At 61.9% G+C, this 18,596-nt stretch overlaps 1 protein-coding gene across 2 annotated transcripts in view; it reads left to right on the top strand.

The window, feature by feature from the left end:
• Positions 1–18,125, top strand: part of GAS6 (growth arrest specific 6) — a 34,763-nt gene extending 16,638 nt beyond the window's left edge. Inside the window, exons 5-15 of one of the 2 annotated variants that reach the window (XM_036904821.2) lie at positions 2,136–2,258; positions 2,800–2,922; positions 6,577–6,699; positions 7,386–7,507; positions 8,263–8,381; positions 8,665–8,854; positions 11,020–11,184; positions 12,203–12,371; positions 15,337–15,536; positions 16,478–16,706; positions 17,593–18,125. In XM_036904821.2, coding sequence (XP_036760716.2) covers positions 2,136–2,258; positions 2,800–2,922; positions 6,577–6,699; positions 7,386–7,507; positions 8,263–8,381; positions 8,665–8,854; positions 11,020–11,184; positions 12,203–12,371; positions 15,337–15,536; positions 16,478–16,706; positions 17,593–17,747 — 1,718 coding nt within the window. In that variant the 3' untranslated portion in view covers positions 17,748–18,125. The remainder of the gene's footprint in view (positions 1–2,135; positions 2,259–2,799; positions 2,923–6,576; positions 6,700–7,385; positions 7,508–8,262; positions 8,382–8,664; positions 8,855–11,019; positions 11,185–12,202; positions 12,372–15,336; positions 15,537–16,477; positions 16,707–17,592) is intronic. The other variant, XM_036904822.2, reaches the window with a different exon arrangement.
• The last annotated feature ends 471 nt before the right edge of the window (positions 18,126–18,596 follow it).

The raw sequence follows: 18,596 nt of genomic DNA, 5'->3' as shown, positions 1-18,596 counted from the left end.
AGCCTGCGTGGGATGGCAGAGCGACTAGGCACCCTGGCATCTGGAGTCTGTGCCAGTGACAGGCTGACAGACTCCCCGTGTGGGCAGGAGGAATGCTCGCCTGTGCTGCAGGGCAGGAAACGCTCTGCCGGGAATTCACTGCTGGTGGCCACAGCGGGCCCTGGGGGGGAAGCCGTGCCCAGCCTTGGCGTCAGGCTGGAAACCTCAGCCGTCCCAAGGGGAAGTGGGACGTCGGAGGTGAGTGCTGCTGACCCACATGTCCTGCGCATGTGATGTTGGAGGCCCTGTGGGCTTGGCGTGGGCCTGTCCCCGATTACCCCAGTGACCGCAGTGGAGGGCACAGGTGACTCGGGCCTATATGGGACAGAGAGGCAAAGCTGGAGGACCTCCACAGCCTCGTTACCCTTAGTCAGACAGGCCTCTTCCTGGACACCTGCTCTGTGCTTAAGGTGGGCTCTCCGCTTCACACACGCAGAGTGACCATACCTGACCCAGGTGCTCTCGGTGGCTGCACGGCCCCTGGAAAGGATGCAACGCGGTGTGAGATGACTGGGTGTCAGAGCGGCAGAGAACACCGCGTAGCTCTCTGAGCTGGCCCAGGGTGGCACGCCCCCATGTCAGGCTTGCCCCTTGCCAGGGCCTGGGGACTATAGCCTCTGGGCCACTGAGGAAAGGCACCCAGTTGCCCTCAACTGGAAATGACTTCAGGGAAGCAGGATTGGTGTCGGCCGTCAGTGCCTCTAACACCCACACCAGGGGGACCGCTGGACACACCAGCCCCAGGCCTTGGTTTGGCCCTTAGTTGGACCCCCCCGTTGCTCAGGCTTGGATAAGGCAAGTGTCCAGCTCGGAAGAGAGGAGAAGGGCAGAGAGTCACGGGGCGGCCATGAGTGTCTGCAGGCTCAAGACAGGAAGGCCATGGGCAGCATGCAAAGACAATGGGATTCCTGCGGGGACCAGGGTGGACCTGCAGGCACTTGGGAGCAGGAAGCCAGGGGCGCCTGGACGGCCTGGTGGGTGTGCGGCTGGAGGCCGGCCTGGGCGCTGTGCCTTGGTGGGCTGGCTGGGAGTGGCAGGAAGCCGCCCCCCTTGACAAGGAGCAGCTGTGAATGCAGCGTGGCTGGTCCTCTAAGGCCAGGCCGATCCTCCACTGCCTGAGCCCCGCCAGCTCGGCTTCTCCAGCCTCCCTGGGATGCCCCAGCCTCCGTGCACGCCTGCAGACACCAGCCCTCTGCAGCCCCAAGGTGTCCAGCCTCTCCACAGAGTGCTGACACCTGCAGTGTCTCAGATGAAGCGTTTGCCCCCCTGCCAGTGCCGCCAGCAGCCCCTCGAGGGCTCCTGAGCTGGGGGATGGCAGGCCTTCTCTCAGCGGCCCAAACCCAAGGGTGCCCGTGGCCAAGCATCCCCACGATGTGCACTCTGCCTGTGAGGAGCTGCTCCCCCCATCAGAGTCCTGGGGAGGCACCTGCTCAGGGTCTCCTAACCACGGGCCCCAAAGCCACCGGGAACTGTGATGGTCACACTGGGCCCGGGAGGGTGGCTCTTGGAGCGAGAGGGCAGAGCGGGCCTGGCCTGGCGTGGCCCTGAGAGGCTGAGAGGCTGGGGGTGCGGGGGTGGGCGGGAGGTTCCAGCATGGCCTGTAGAGGCTGGTTTCTGGGAAGAGGGGTTGTGTCCGGAGGCCCAGCCCTGTGGGGGGAACCACGGAGGTCGGCGGGCTGGGATCTGAGCGAGCAGTGAGGGACCCAGGAGACAGGCCTGCCTGGCAGAGCAGGGGACCGCCCCTTACCTCCTCGAATCCCTGGGGCCAGCCAGGGGCCTCAGGACTGACTCTCTGGGAGGTCAGACTCAGGCTGGGCCCGGTGCTGCTGTCCCCTGCCTCCCCCAGCCCAGGGGCAGGCAGCCGTTTCCTCTGAGCTGCCTCAGTTTCCTGGGACCAGCCAGGCCCTGGCCAGCCCGTTCCATGACCCTGCTTCTGCCTGGAGATGGGGTTCTGTGTGGCCAGCCCCAGCCAGTGGAGGGGCTGCTGGCACCCAGACGTGCCTCAGCATGCAAACCCCAGGCCAGGGCTCCCAGGGCCGACGGGAGGCTGTGCCCCTGCCTCTGACCCTCCTTCCCTCTCCTTCCCTCCCACTCAGAGCTGCCTGACCAGTGTTCTCCGAACCCCTGCAATAAGGAGGGGGCCCACGTCTGCCAAGACCTCATGGGCAACTTCTACTGCCAGTGCAAGGATGGCTGGGGTGGCCGGCTCTGCGACAGAGGTAAGGCCAGGCGGGCTGCAGAAGAGCAGCCGTGGTCCCCTGGAGCAAAGGAAGGGCCCCCCAGGGTGGAGGGAGCCCTATGGGTGCCCCGTGGGCCTCAGCCCATTGGGCGAAAAGGGGAGCAGAGTCATATCACCTGCAGTTGTGGGGTGCCAGCAAAGAGGCTGCAGGAGAAGCCCCCAGGACCTGGTTAGCAGCTCGGGCCCCTGGGGTCTCTTCTGGGGGCAGCTAGGCTGCACTGAGGCCCTGTCTGCCGGAGGCCTGTGCTCAACTCCGCACGTGTGTGGCTTGGCCAGGCTGTGTTCAGGCCTCGTGACTGCTCGGCCAAGTCTGTCCTCACCCACTTTCAGCCTCTATCCTCCTCTGCACACTTGGGTGGCCTTGGAGCCTGCACCGTGGACTGTCACCACCCACGGCATGGCAGCTCGCCCCTGCCCACCTCACCCGCAGTCTGGGGGCTAGGTGTGCAGATGCCCCCTCACTAAGGCGGGCCATGTGTCACCGCTGGGCTCCCCCCAGACCCTCTGTGCCCTGTGCCCAGATGTCAACGAGTGCGGCCAGCAGAATGGTGGCTGCAACCAGATTTGCTACAACAAGCCGGGCAGCTTCCATTGTGCCTGCTACAGTGGCTACGTGCTCTCTCCCGACAGCAGGACCTGCCAAGGTAAGGCCTCCAGACCACAGCTTCCCTGGGCCTCCCTGTCTCCCTGCTGCCCTCTGCTCCCGCTTTTATTTTTATTTTTGCAATTGCCAAAGTCGGCCGACTGCCAAGGTTGGCAGTCGCGTTTGCTTCTCTGCAAGAGGTGCTGGCCAGGCCTGGTTTCCTGAGGTTCTGGAGCACAGGGTGGGGAGTCCTGCAGGGAGCACATGCCCGGGCATGTCAGTGGCCATGGGGTGCTGTCCAGGACAGAGACACAGGATGATTCACCAGGATCTGGGGGCGAGGCCAGCCCAGCAGAGGAGACCCACTCACTGCCCCAGGATGGGAGGCGGCTGCTGGGCCTGCTTCCAGCGCCGTGGAGCCTGCAGACATTTCCGTGCACCTTGGAGCCCAGGACATCTCTGGGGGCCGTGGGCAGGGAGCAAAGGGCAGAGGCTCCAGTCCCAGGGACCTCGCCTGTCCACACCCACACTGTCTTCCACCAGCCTCCCACCCCACCTCCCACCACCGCACTGTTGCTGGCCTCCCTCTGGGAAAGGCCTGCTCATGGACGAGAGCTGAAGGCAGCTCAGCCCTGCCCCCTCCTGCTTCCAGACAGTCCGTTCTGGGGCTCTGGGCAGCTGGGGTTCCTGAGCACCCCAGGAGGCCCCACATACCCTGGCCACCTCCTCTCCGGCCAAAGTGCCTCACTTTGCAGGGCAGCTCTCCTCCCCCTGCCCGCTGGCATCTGAGTGCCGTAGGCAGCTTGCCGGGGAAGTGGGGCAGACGCTGCCGAGGGGGGAGCAGCGTGGAGGGGCCTTCCCTGCTTGGGAGGTCAGCCTTGTTTGTCCACGACCGTGGCTCGCGCCCTGACGCTGCATCCAGTGGGCAGAGTGACCTTTCCTTCCTGCTGTCTGCTTGACCTGGCCTCTCTCGGGGCTGCAGCAAGGTGCCGTCCAGACCCAGCTGTGTTGTGGCCTGAGGAGGCCCTTCGGCCTGCTGGCAGTGTCCTCGTCTTGGGGAGCCAAGCATGCCCCCTTGTCTGGCGGAAGTATTTAACACAGACCCAGGGACTCGCTGTTCCCTGAGAACACCCCTGCTGTCCTCTACAGACCAGGGCTGACTGGGGACTTGTATCCAGCACCCCTGCAGTCGCTTGGAGGGGGGTCCTCGGGGATCCCAGGCCCACTGTCAGGTTCTGCGTGTCCGAGTGCCTCCAGGCAGGGCCGCCGTGCTGTGAGGGGAAGCGCTGCTCTGACCTCCTTGGGAGACCCCAAGGGACTGGATCGTAGGCTACCCTCAACCCTCCCCCAAGTCTGAGAAGTGGGGGGGACTCCAGGGGTCTGAGAGGATCCTGGCGTCTAGCTGCCTTTTCCCCCAGAATGGCGCGCAGGACAGCAGGTCGGGTCTGCACCCGCCTGAGCCAGTGGGCTGCAAGGCACTCACGAGCATAACTGATGAATAATTAGCATGACGGCAGGAATCCACCCTCGATGCTGGGTTTTGGGGTGTACTTGCAGGTGCTGGCCCCCATGTGCCTGTCTCCTGGCCACCACCACTCCCTTGGGACCTTAGAACCCCAGGCAGGGGGCTGCAGGCAGCAAGGACACCGTCACTGTGGTGGGAAGAGGCTGCACTTCCATCATGTCCTGTAGTCAGGCCTGGAGATGCTGGGGGGTCGCTGCACATGCCTCTAGGGTCTCCCGGACAGCTTGGGGAAAGGGTACTGGGTGGGAGGCTGGGTGCAGGCCTGTCTCTCTACCGGGTGCAGGAAGGGACGGGCTGCCGAAGACTAGGGGTGCAGGAGGGTGGGCTGGGCCAGCCCCTCTCCTGGGGGAGTAGCAGTAAGAGGCCAGCACCTGTTTGAGGACCTGCTGGCCTCTGCCGGGCGACACAGTGGGGCCGGGCCTGGGCTTTCTGTGTCTGCCACCAGCACCACCACCTCCCGTGTCCAGCCCTCCTGGGTCATCATGCTCTGTGGTTAATGGGGAGATGGCGGTGTCTTCGATGGGTAAAGTGTCAGGACGTTGAGGATTAGGAAAGGGCATGGAGAAGACCAGGGTCTTGGGGACCCCATGGAGGAGTTAAGGTCCTGCGGCCCCTGCCCCCTGAGTTCAGGAGTCTGTGACCACACAGGCCCAGTGCAGAAGGAAGCCATGGCGCAGGGCCACAGGAGTGGCCTGATGTGGGGTCCCCCACCATTTCCCTGAGGAGGGTGGGGCCAGCCCAGCTTGGCTGGGGTACGGCAGGGACAGTTCTGAAAGAGCCGAAGGCCCCAGGCCTGGGCCCCTGTCTGGCGCTGCCGGGCGGCCTGGTTCCCCAGTGTGTTCAGCTCTGCATCTGGGCTGGTGAGAGATGGTCCTGGGCCTCCCAGCCACCCTCAGGAAGTCTGGAGTCATCCGCCCACCAGGCCTACAGGCCCTGAGGGGCTCCAGACCCCATCCAGAGCATCATGGAGTGGCTGGCGGGCCAGCCGTGCCTGCTCTGCCCCCAGTGCCTGGCCTGGGGGGTCAGGCCACCAGGCCCTGGCCCAGTGCTGACTCGGACATCTGCAGGCCGGTCACCTGCCCAGATCATAAGCCTCGTGGAGCCAGTGAAGGCTGGCAAGTCTGCCGGGTAGCCCCAGAGCTTTTCCTGCCATTGTGGAGGGTCTTATCAGCTCTGGTCAGAGGGCTAGTGCTGGCAAAGCTCCTTCGTGCAGGGACCCCCCCGACCCTCTAGGCAGCACGTGGTCCCTGCTCCCGGGCGCTCTGCCTGTGGTCCCCCCACTTCCCCCAGCTCTGCTGCCTGAGCTGAGGGGACGAGGTTTCTCAGATGCAGAGGTGGGGCTGGCCCAGCTGGCTCCCGAGGCGGGGCGTGGGGTCAGGAGCAGCACCAGCGATCGTCCTGATACAGGGAGGCCCCCCGGGGAGGGTGCGCTGCGACGCGCTGGGCCTTTGCCGTGCAGGCGTGTCGCCCTGAGGAACCCGGGCTGTTTGAAGCAACAGTCGCACTGTCAAGATGCCCCTTCTGACCCTGTAGGAAATGGGTTTCTAACTGGGATTTTTCTACTTTGCCGAAGTGGAGAATGGGCAGCCAAGCCGGGAGAGAGCCTTGGCGACACCATTACTGTGGTGCGTGGTTTCCAGTGGACAGACAGCATAGGTGGAGGGAAGTTTGCCGCTAAAGGCAAGAGCCGAGTCCAGGGGCCAGAAAGGTCAGCGCAGGGTTCCTGACGCAGGAGGCTCCAGGTAGAAAGGCCCCCGGTGACTTTCTGTCTCCAGTTGTTTAAACTGAGCGACAACTGTGTGCACACCCCTGACCAGGCAGTGCCCCGTCCAGCACCTGAACCCAGCTCCTCAGCTGGGGCCCTGACCAGAAATGCCCCCCAACCCCTGCTCATAGGCCTCAAGCTGCGAAGGCCAGTGGATGGAAGGGAGGGGAAGGCAGTGGGGAGGAGGGCAGAGGGGAGGGGAGGGAGGCTGTGGGGAGGGCGGGCCCCAGAGGGAGGGCAGGGAGCTCTGGCTGCAGTTGCCTGGTGCCCTGCCTGCCCCAGGCTCTCCCTGAAGAGCCGGATGCCTCAGGCCTGCGCTCAGCTTGGTGGCTGGGGAGGCCCCCGGTTTCCCGGTCACGGGGCTCCGGCCACCACGTCCTCCATCAGCACAGGGACGGCATGGTCCTTTGCCGGCCCCCTTGCAGACATTGACGAGTGTGTGGACGCGGGCGCCTGTGGGGAGGCACGCTGCCGGAACCTGCCCGGCTCCTACTCCTGCCTCTGCGACGCGGGCTACGCCTTCAGTCCCCGGGAGAGGGCCTGCCAAGGTACCTCCCAGCTCCACAGAGCCACACGCACGGGCCGTGCACCACTCACATGGGGACGTGCACTCAAGCATGCGCCCGCACACATGCACACATGACACCACACATGTGCACACACATGGCTCTTGGTGCCGGGCCCCTCCTCCAAGCTGCCACAGGTGATGGGGGAAGGGTCACAGAAGATGCGCCACGCTCCTGGGCAGGCACGCTTCTCTCTGACCCTTGGTTCAGCCCACTCTGCAGGGACATGCCCGCGACAGCTCGCAGGCTGACTCCTGCTGTGTCCTGGGGGCACAGAGAGATGCACTCCACCAGCCTTCCACTGGTCACCCCTCCAGAGCAGGACAGGGTGGTCCCAGCCCCCGCACCCTGCTGGTCTGCCCTCCAGGGCCACCCTCGGGCCCCTCAGGCAGCCGCAGGGATGCCCACTGGTGGCCCAGCCTGGGCAGCGACACGTTGTTGGCTGACCTGGCCACACGCAGGGCCTCACTTTTCAGCACCCTGGGCCCTGCTGCTAACACCTCCCCTGGAACAGCAGAGGCGCACAGGCCTGTGGAGCAGGGCTTGGGTGGGGGTGCCTCCTGAGTCACACACTAGGGGTCTGTGTCCGCGGCCAACGCCCCGCACGTGTGATCAGAGAGGGGGTGTGGTGGCAGAGTGAGCTTTGACGCCTCCCCTGTGGCCAGCAGATGTGGACGAGTGTGCCGAGAGCCGCTGCGAGCAGGCCTGCGTCAACTCCCCAGGGAGCTACAGCTGCCACTGCGACGGCCGCGGGGGTCTCAGGCTGTCCCAGGACATGAACACCTGCGAGGTAGGGCCCCACCCATGCCAGATGCCCGGCTCGTGGTCATGCCACCCTGCACTGCGCAGTTATGGCCGCGGGGGAGGTTTACCCAGATCAGCGCTCCCGCAGAAAGTCCTGGGACCCCAGGAGAGGCGCGTGGCCGAGTGGCCGGGGAAGGGGCAGGTCACCCTCCACGACACCCCAGGTAGCGCGGGGCCAGCGTGTGAACACGTGCAGTTCCCACCCCCACCTGCTCAGGCTCTGTGATGCGGGTGCCAGCAGAGCCTCCCGACCGCGGCCCAGCCCACCCCTCGGCACAGCGGAGAAGCTGCATCATAGAGCAGAGAAATTCTAGAAACAAGTGTTCAGGGCCTCAGTGGTTTACCTATGTTACAATGTTTTACCATATTTTGTTTATGTTTTTACTATATCATTATATATTTATTCTTACAGTATTTTATCCTGTGTTGGGAACATTTCATAGCTTAATAATAGCAAGATGGCCATTGGCAGGGCAGGTGGGCAGTGGACGCAGGGCAGCGTGGGGACAGGAGCCCCAGGCCCCTGCAGGCACCCGTGAGCCCCGCCCTGAGGCCCCAGGTGGTGGACCAGGTTGTAGTGGCGCCTCGGGTTTCACCAAGAACACAACCCAGGTCCGTGCTGGAGCCCCTGGGTGGCCGCTGGGCAGCTGAGGGAGGGCTCGCCCAGCATCCAGATGGGGCCTGTGTGACCGGGAGTGGCTGAGCTGTACCGCCTGATGCCTCTCGCGCCTGTTTGGACAGGACATTCTGCCCTGTGTGCCCTTCAATGTGGCCAAAAGCGTGAAGTCCTTATACCTGGGCCGCATGTTCAGCGGGACACCTGTGATCAGACTGCGCTTCAAAAGGCTGCAGCCCACCAGGTGAGGGGGCAGCTCACGCATGGCACAGCCGCGAGCCCCACCGACCCCGGGCAGGCCGTTCTGGCTGCTGGCTCGTGGCGCAGCTGCAGCACAGCACAGCGCGGGGTCTCTGCTCTGTGCCGGCAGCTTGCCTCCAGACTGCTTCTGGTGCTGGGGAGGATTCTGGGGTGCAGAGCGGGGGCCCTGGCCTGCCACCCGCCGCTGCTCCTAATGCCGTCGAGCTCCCACCGGGACGCAGGCCCCGAGCTGTGAACGACCATTTGTTTCTCCTGCCGGGACCCAGGCTAGTGGCTGAGTTCGACTTCAGGACCTTTGACCCCGAAGGCGTTCTCTTCTTTGCTGGAGGCCCTCAAAACGGCACCTGGATTGTCCTGGGCCTGCGGGCCGGCCGGCTGGAGCTGCAGCTCCGCTACCGCGGCATTGGCCGCGTCACCAGCAGTGGGCCCGTCGTCAGCCACGGCATGTGGCAGACGGTGAGTGTGGCTGCCACACCCCTCCTGGGCACAGGGCCTTGGCATCCGTCTGCTTGCACTCTCACTTGCTGTACAGGTGGCGGGCGAGGACAGGCCCTGCCTGGGAGGCCTGCACGCTGACGGTGCGTTTTCTCACCACGGAGTCAGTGTGGTTCCCGCCCGAGTGGGGGTTCTCAGCAGGCGACTCCACCAGGGGACACCTGGCTGTGTCTGGAGACAGTCCCTTTTGTCACGGCTGGGGATGGGGGCTCCTGGCAGCTGGGTGAGGCCAGGGGCTGCCGGACGCCCTGCAGCACACAGGTGCCCACCTCAGAACTGTCTAGGGCAGACTGTCAGTAGCGTGGGGGGCTGAGACCCCTGGACTGGGTCTGGGCGCCTGCCTGGTGTCTGGGCCCAGGAGCTCAGCTTTCAGCATAGGGCAGGTCAGCTGGGATGCTGGCACCACCCTGGGACCTGGCCTCTGGGGTCTGCCCCATCCCTCTGGGATGCCCACCCACATCAGTGCATCTTGGTGGGGTGAGCTGACCACCCGCCTGAAGCAGCTGGTGCCAGTTAGACCTGCAGCTGGGCAGCCGGCTTTTTGAGGGTCCTGCCCTGCATTCCAGGGCCGGGAGCACTGTAGTCTGGGACACACACCTCCTCCCAAACCCTCGGAGGTCCCAGCAGGAAGTGGCTTTTAGATGTAAACACTAGAAAGAAAAATGGCAAAAGCATCCTTTTGCTTTAGAAATGAAGATAAAATGGAAAATTTCACCTTGGGCTGTGTGAATAAAAACATTACATTCAGCTACAGACCAATATCCCTGATGAACATCAATGCAAAAATATTCAACAAAATATTAGCAAACTGAATTAAAAAATACATCAAGAGGATCACACACCATGATCAACTGGGATTCATCCCAGGGATGCAAGGATGGTACAACATTCGAAAATCCATCAACATCATCCACATCAACAAAAAGGACAAAAACCACATCACATGATCATCTCCATAGATGCTGAAAAAGCATTCAACAAAATTCAACATCCATTCATGATAAAAACTCTCAACAAAATGGGTATAGAGGACAAGTACCTCAACATAATAAAGGCCACATACAACGAACCCACAGCCAACATCATACTGAACAGCGAGAAGCTGAAAGCTTTTCTTCTAAGATCAGGAATAAGACAGGGATGCCCACTCTCTCTGCTTTTATTCAACATAGTCCTGGAGTTCCTAGCCACGGCAATCAGACAACACAAATAAATAAAGTCATCCAGATTGGCTATTGTAAAAAAAAAACAAAAAACTTTACAGTCAGTACTTCCGTCCTGCAGCTCCTTCTTCCAGACTGTTAGGTGAGCCCCCGAACATCAGTGTTGCCATCGGCAAGCTGCCGGCGGGCGCTCAGCCTCGGGGAAGCGGCCTGTGGGCTAGGCCTCCGCACGGTGGAAGCTGGCCCTGGGGCATGAGGGGCCCGGGTGGGGTGGGTGCCCCTGGTGGGAGGGGGGAGAAGCATGGCCGGGGGCGCAGCTGGCCCCACCCCGGACCAGCCGGTCGTTCAGGAGCAGGGCCGGCTCAGAGGTGATGCCCGCCTGCCTTGCTGACCAGAGCCGGCCCCCAGCGGCACCTTGCGCCTCACTTTTCCTCCCAGACTCAGCCAAGCACCTGCCTGTCCCTCCACCTTAGCAGAAAGGACTCGTGGACTTTGGGAGGCTCAGGAAGGCACATGGTGCACAGAGTGGTCAGTTGTTTTCCCACACAGAGAAGTTTAGGTGAATTCATGTGTTCATTTAGCATTCGGGCTGTGCCAGGCACTTGATTAACTTGGAGATTTAGAAATAACACATGTTCTCTTTCCTTTGATGGGGCACAGTTAGTTAGAGGGACGGAAGCGAGGGACCAGAGTGGGGGTGTGGCCGAGGGGCCGCTGGCACCAGGGGCCATCTGCTCTCTGGGGCAGCTCCTGGCTGTGGCTTAAGAAGGGCCCAGGAACTCAGGACGAGAAAGGTGACCCGGGGTTCGCCTGAAGGAGGACAAGCAGGGGGAGGAGGCCAGCGCTGGGGGGGCTGCAGCCTTACCCGAGGCCACAGGGAGGTCGTGTGGGGCGCACGGGCTGTGCCGGGGTCAGTGCCCCCGGCAGAAGGGTCAGTCCCCTCCCAGAACTCCTTCTCCGCAGATCTCTGTTGAGGAGCTGGAGCGGAACCTGGTGATCAAGGTCAACAAGGACGCTGTGATGAAGATCGCGGTGGCCGGGGACCTCTTCCAGCTGGACAGGGGGCTGTACCATCTGACCCTCACTGTCGGGGGCCTTCCCTTCAAGGAGACCGACCTGGTCCAGCCTGTAAGCAAGTCACCGTCTGGGGTCAGAGCCCGGGGCCCCTGTGTGGGCGGTCTGGAGCTACGATGCCTGTGTTTAGTGCTGACCAGGTCAGCAGGGGCACCTGGAGGGCAGAGGCCCCGAGGCCACCGCAGGCCCCGTGGCATTGATCCCATTATTTGTTTTCATGAGACATTTGAGTTCTCAGCTGAATTGATAATAAATTGTTTATCTTGCAGTGGAGATAAAAACACAATGAAATAATTCTTTAACAAAAAGAACAACCACTTTTTTGGACCAATCCCAAGAACATTTGGGTTACTGACCCTGTTAGGATTTCCACAGGGAGAGATCTGGGGAGGTCACTGCTGATCGTTTTTCAAAGTCCTGCCGCTTGTCACCCTCCCTCACATGTCCCCCGTCTGTGTTCGCTGACCCCCACATGCTGGTCTCGGTCGCCAGAATCTCAGCTTTGTGATCGTAACTTCCAGGCCAAGCGCAGAAGTGAGTCACGACCCTGTTGAGGTCCGAGGGGTGCGATCTGTTAGCACCGTCTTCCCTCAGGTGCAGAGGGGACGTCCTGCACATGACCATTAGCACCAGACCCCTTCTCAGGGCTCCTGCGCCGTGCGTGCCATTTACAGCCCTCATACCAGCACACTTCACAGTGAGGGCTGAGGCGACCACACAGGGAGCGGGTTGAGTAGCATTGCCAGCCCCTGGGCTCACTCCCGCACTGCACCCCCGGAGGGACCACCAGGCTGACTGTCACCCAGGCCACCACACCACACGCCCTCTCAGAAGACGGTCAGCCGCCTGCCCTCTGCTTTCCGTGGACTGGTACAGACGAAGGGACCCACAGTGAATCATGTTGTCAAGCATGCACCCCTTTTGTGGAATAAACCTGCAGATGATGTTTGTCTGCTCAGCAGCGGATTTCCATGTCCTGCGCCAAGGGGCCTGCCCGCGGCCAGGGTGGCATCAGCCACACAGCCTCTGCTATGGCTCCCAGGAAGCCACTGGGATTTCTCTGTCTTTCCAGATAAACCCACGTCTGGACGGCTGTATGAGGAGCTGGAACTGGCTGAATGGAGAAGACACCGCCATCCAAGAGACAGTCAAGGCGAACACAAGGATGCAGTGCTTCTCCGCAGCTGAGAAAGGCTCCTTCTACCCCGGGACTGGGGCTGCCTTCTACCGCCTGCAGTACGGTGGGTCTCGGCTCCCGTGGGCGTGGCTGCGACGGCACTTTCAGCCAGCATTCACTAAAAAACGGACAAGCTAAGAAACCCTTCCTCCCCAGGTCAATAGTGCCCAGGACAGGCTAAGCCCGCATCAGGCTCTGGGCCAGTGCAGTTCAGGGAACAGGCCCAGCCCTCAGGGGCCTCAACTCTAAGAGAGCAGGGGTGTAACGCCGCCATGGGGCATGGGGCTGACAGAGCAGGGGTGTAACCCTGCCATGGGGCAGGGGGCTGACGGAGCAGGGGTGTAACCCTGCCGTGGGGCAGGGGGCTGACGGAGCAGGGTTGTACCCCCACCGTGGGGCAGGGGGCTGACGGAGCAGGGGTGTAACTCTGCATGGGCAGGGGAGTGGGGAGCTGGGGTGTAACCCCTCCACGGGGCACGGGTCATGGGAAAGAAGGGTTGACTAGAGCGGGCATGGTGGGCAGAGTCCAGCGAGCTGTCCGGACACACTGGCCTGTGCAAGGGCTTGTTGAGGGCTGGGCCTGAGGCTGGCTGGGTGTCACCGTCCACCCTGATGGCTGTCCAGGGAATGAGTGTAGCTGCAGAAGGCAGAGGGTTCACCCAAAGCCCTCCTGGCTTGTGTAATGCAGGGCCCTTGATTTGTTAACACATTCCTTTTATTATCAAATTTGTGATAATTCACTGTAAAAACAATCATAACATGCTGCTAAATGAGCATTTAAACGTAAATTTCCCAGGACATGAATTAACCTTCCAAGACACACTTGTTACCAGATGCCCAGTGATAGAAATGTGCTCTGAGGATGTTGGATCGGTGAGGTGGCTAAGCAATTCCGTTGTCTGATTTTGGTTCTGGACTCGGGGTTTTCCTCCTGGAGCTCACCAGCTCGAGCCCTCGGTCACTGTTACATCTGGGCTCTAGGAGGAGCTGCTCTCGGGCTTGAGAGTCTCAGGAAAGCCACGTGTCCTGCCAGGAAAGGGCACACGCACACAGCGGGGCAAGCGGGTGGGCTCCCAGCCCCTGGGGACGTCCTTGGAGTCCCTGCCAGACCCTTGTCTGTCCAGCAGCTTCCCTGGGTGCCTCCTGGGTCTCTGTGGCTCCTGCAGGCACCCCGGTCCAGGGGGTGCTCTGTGCTGACCTCGCACTTCATCTCCTGCCCAGGCTCCAGGGGCCGCTCCTAGCTGTGTCCCCGCTCTGCCCACATCCCCAGCCCATGAGAGTCCCACTAGGCCCCCTCAGTCCCTCTGTTCCTAAGCTCTGAGCCTGTCACGGGGAAATGCCACCAGACCATCTTCCCAGCTGGCCAGCCCTGGAGGGCAGGCAGCACCCTCCCGCCTGCAGACCTCACTGCCGTGTGGTGCCGCCTGCACCCGGCGGGTCTCTGCTCAGCGGTCTCCCCTCCTGGGCAAGACTGACCCCCTATAGCGTGTGCTTAACTACCGAAAACATTGCACACCGTTATAGTGTTTCTGAGACAAGAATCACTCACTCCTTGTACAACCATTAGTCCTTTAGCCTTCATTTTACACATACAGATCTGGGACATTATTATGGTATTTAAGGTAAGATCAGGTCATATAAACCACTTAATCCTCCTTCTAGTTAGTGTCATACGTATTTTTCCTGTTGTAACACGGACCTCACAGGTGCGTCCCAGTGGCTGCAAACACCCCATTACTGCACACACCACAGGCCGCTTACCATTCTCACTGTGTGGTCTCTACCTGGAAGTTCGATGCCAGCAAAGGCATTTTTACAGACTTTATACCTCTGGCGTCCATCCTTTAGCACAGAGGAGTCTCAAGGGGAAGTCCCATGCACTCAGCAGCAGAGCTCCAAGGGCACAGGCTCACCGGGTCGGAGGTCAGAGCCCTAGGGAGGCAGCGTGTCGCTGCCCCTCTAGCCCCAAGTGGGCTCCTGAGGACGGCCAGGTGGCCTTGCCGCACTGCTGATGGCAGCGCATGTCTGGTCGATCCATCAGAGGAGCCACTTCCCTCCCTGAAGGCAGTGGCCTTCCTGTTCTGAGTGCATTCAGTTCCCGGAGCCACTACTGAGAACTCAGGGACGGGGACCCACTTGTGGTCCAAGGAGCCCACAGCCCAGTGGAGGAAGAGACACAGACCAGCACACCATTCACTCCTGACAACCGGCCGCTGCCTGCGGCGAGGGCATCTGAGCCCTAAAGTATGCAGACAGCACCCTGGTGTCACCCCACCCACACTGTCTCCTCTGTACAGACTCTGGGTTCTTAGGGCATAGAAACAGGGAAAACCAAGAGGGGCCGGTTTCTTCTGACTTCTCAACAGCAGGGGATTGAAATGGGGTCCAAATACAGGGTGCTGTTTGCTCAGAGGACCAAGGTCCAGCCCTTTCTACCAGCGTGTGCTTGGGAACTGTTTGTGTAAGATAAATAGATGCTGAATACATATTTCATTGAGATGGATTTTATATATGACATACCCTTTATATATCATGTATTTATTGAACATGTTACATATAAAATGCATCTAAATGAAAAGCCATCCACTGAGGCTTTAGAATATAAAAATTGCAACTCAGAGTATAAAATTATGTGTGCTCTGTTGGAAAAATGCCCACGGCCCCTTCTATTTGCTCTGCATTTTAAACTCTTCAAAGTTCTTCCAACCGTCAGAGCTGCCCGAAGCTGCAGGTGCTGCCAGATCCAGCAGGCGGATGCGCCTGGGTCCGTGTGGCCAGCTGGTCACCTGAGGAGAGGGGCGGCCCCAGGGCCTTTGGGCGGAGGGGCCAGAACCTGAACTAAGTGCCCAAGTTCCCCTCCCACTGCCCAGCTGTGGCTGTTGGCTCAGCAGCAACGGATTCTTAAAAGCTGAGCCGTGAGTTATTGCAGCTTCCCACCTGCTGCCTGCAGCCAGGCCGCATCGCCACCGGCTGGGGCAGGCCCAGGAGCCAGCGGCTGCTGCCCACTCGGCCTTCCTCCGCCTTGACAGCCTTGCAATGTGCCGCCTTCGTTGCAGCCCAGACCTCCTCGGATGCTGGGACGGGAGCAACCTGGGAAGTGGAGGTCGTGGCTCGGATCCGCCCCGCCACCGACACCGGGGTGCTGCTCGCTCTCGTGGGCGACGACCACGCTGTGCTGCTGTCCGTGGCCCTGGTGGACTACCACTCCACCAAGAAGCTTAAAAAGCAGGTACCACGCGCTGCCCCGCCCAACCCAGAGCCGCCTCCCCAGCACCCCACAGAGGCTGCCACCCTCGGGCCCCACGAGCCATCCCCCGAGCCCCGCCGGGCCACCCCCACCCCCAGAAGTTCTGTCGCGGGCACGGCTCTCACCAGGGTCTCAGCAGCCACACTTGGCCCGGGGACATGGTTGATGTGGAGTCACCCGGCACCACTGGGGGTCAAGCTGCTGTGCAGGGCTGCCAGGCCCGAGTCCAGGTGTGCGGCAGGGCTACCCTCCCAGGCTCTGCTGCAATGGGGACCAGCGGGGACAGGCTTGTGGCAGACCCCCTGCACAGGTCCAAGCTGTCTGTGCTGCTTTCTCACCAGCCTCCAGCATTTGGAATGAATTGCTGGGAGCCCCCTGGAAGCTGTGGTGACTGCCCCCCGGGGGGGAGGAGACGGGAGAGGCAGGGCTGCATCATGTGATGCCGGGGCGTGTTTCTGGTCCGTGTCATCAGCGGCGCCTCTGCCTGGCAGAGAGCATTCCAGGCTGCAGGGGTGGCTGCCCCTGAGATGCGCGTTCGCTGGGGCCCCGTGCTTTGTGTCGGCGGCTCCCCGGGGGTTCACGTGGAGGAATCTGTCACCAAGCACGACACACTAGTGGCTTTAGTCCACTCCTGCCCAGGCCCGTGCGGGGCATCTGGATGGCTGGAATGTGTGGTCCCCCAACTCCCGGCCCAGGATGGCTCGCTTGTTTGCTCTCCATCTCCCTAGGCCAGCCCCCCCGCTTTACACATACAGAAACTGAGCCCCAGCCCAGCAGCCGCAAGACGCAGCTCCCGGGCCTCTGAGCCCTATCCCACCCCAGGCCGCAGGAGACCCTGCCCCCCAGGAGGGCGAGGGCATAGGAGACCCTAGGCCAGGCCACCGCCCCCACGCCTGCGTGCTCAGCGTGCCCCCCCCCTGCAGCTGGTGGTCCTGGCCGTGGGGAGCACCGTGCTGGCCCTGATGGAGATCAAGGCCTGTGATGGCCAGGAGCACACAGTGGCTGTCGCCGTGAGGGAGGACGAGGCCACCCTGGCAGTCGACGGCACCCGGGGCCAGAGCGAAGTGAGCCCCGCGGGGCTGCGGGAGAGGCTGGCCAAGCTCGGGGGACACCTACAGGGCTCTGTGCTCACCTTCGTCGGGGGACTGCCAGGTAGGCCGCGCGTGGGCTGCCATGCGGGGGGGCTCCCAGCCTGCTTACCACACACGGAGCCTGGGCACCTCTATGGAAATGCACCTTTGCTAGGAAGAAGAGTGCAGGTGGCTTTATGGCCAGTGCCTCTGTGCCCTCAAGTTTATCAGGCCAGGTGGTGGCCCGCAGGTGGGGGCTGACAGCACGCATTCTGGGGTGAGGGTGGCCACAGCCCGTCTCCCCATGTCCTCCAAGGGCACCTGCCCAGGCGTGCCTCTCACTGTAGCTCCAGCCCGGGCCCCCCTCCACCCCTGCGCCCCCGCTGCCTCACCCCCAGTCCTGGTGTCCGGCCATTACAGCAGCAACAGACGGCCACCGCACGCCACCTCCCGTGGATGGGGCGAGTCCCGGTCGGGTGGACAGTGAGCTTGATTGTGGCCGTGGGCTGGGTGACCCTGTGGGCCCCCGGCCACAGCCACTGACCAGTGCAGGACCTCATGGGCCGCAGACAGTCTTGGCTTCTGGATGAGAATGCCATTTAGTTTCAATAAACAAAGCTTTGAAAAGGATGAGAGGGTGGGAGGCCCTGCGGTGTGAGTAACTCACTGGGGCCAAGAAGATATTTGTCTAATCTGTTTGGCTATCTGTGTCATTCCGGGGTGCAGGAATGGGGGTGGGGGTGTCCTGCCAGAGCCTGACTGAAGGTGTCTGGTGCTGACCTGGGGCACGTCGCCGGCTGGGGTGGTGATGTTCTGGAGAGAAAGGAATCGGTGCCCCTCAGGAGATGGGCTGGGGACTGAGGCCCCACGGGTGCCCCCGAGCACTGGGGCAGAGGCGGGGTGCGGCTGTGCCTGCCACTGTGCGTGGCTGGCCCACTGAGACGGTCTGTTCCTGCCCCTCTGCCCAGATGTGCCGCTGACCTCGGCCCCCGTCACGGCCTTCTACCGTGGCTGCATGTCGCTGGAGGTCAACAGGCAGGCGCTGGATGTGGACGAGGCCACCTACAAGCACAGCGACATTACATCGCACTCCTGCCCCCTTGCCATGCAGGCTGCCCCCTAGGCTGGCCACGGGCACAGGTGCCACCAGGTGCCTCCCCCCACTTTCTCTCCAGAAAGAGGGAAGAAGGGAGGGCGTGAGTCACCCCAGCCCCGCACGAGCAGCCCCCGGAGCGGCACCCTCGCGAGCTGAGCTCTGAGACCGTTCTTCGCCTTGTAACATACGTGTACATAGCTGAGAGGACTGGTGTTAACGACCCGAAACCATGCCCGCCCCCAGAGCGTCTGAGCAAAGCCAGGCTCCAAGGAGCCGACCTGAGCTTGGAGGCCGGCACGTGCCAGAGCGGACCCAGGAAAATAATTCTCTATTATTTTTATTACCAGATGTTTCTTTCTGACCTAAAAATATGGAAAAATAAAATATTTACAGAAACCTTTTTAACTCTGTTGGCAATCCTGGCTCTTGGCACCTTGCGCACCCTGTAGCTTGGGTCGGAGACCCAGGAGGCAGGACCGCAGTCATGGGTCTTGTGGGAGACCCCTGAGTCCAGACAGGCATGGCCTCTGCACCCCCCGCAATGCCCAGCTGAGTCCCTGGCCCGGGCAGTTCTGGCCTCTGAAGCTGGGCAGCCAACTGCTGCTTGCTCTGCGGTGGGACAGGCCGCTCTGCTCAGCAAGGGGCAGCTGGCCTTGGGGCAGTGGGGCTGGTGAGCTCAGGGCAGCCCCCTTGTCTCCCTGGACAGACCCAGTCCCTCAGCCTCACCTACTCTAAAGACGTGGTCTGTTTTCTGCCCTGGAGAGGCCGGGAGCAGGGCTGCGTGGCATGTGGCCTGTGGGGTCCCACGTGCAGGGCCCCTGGCCTGGCTCCCAGCCTAGGAGAGGGCGGATACCCCACTCTCTGTCCCCAAGGAGG

The sequence above is a fragment of the Manis pentadactyla genome, chromosome 17 (assembly GCF_030020395.1).
Source record: "Manis pentadactyla isolate mManPen7 chromosome 17, mManPen7.hap1, whole genome shotgun sequence".
In the NCBI taxonomy this organism is placed as follows: Eukaryota; Metazoa; Chordata; class Mammalia; order Pholidota; family Manidae; genus Manis; species Manis pentadactyla.
The sequence above is the reverse complement of the archived record's forward strand: the minus strand, read 5'-3'. Positions and strand labels throughout refer to the sequence as shown.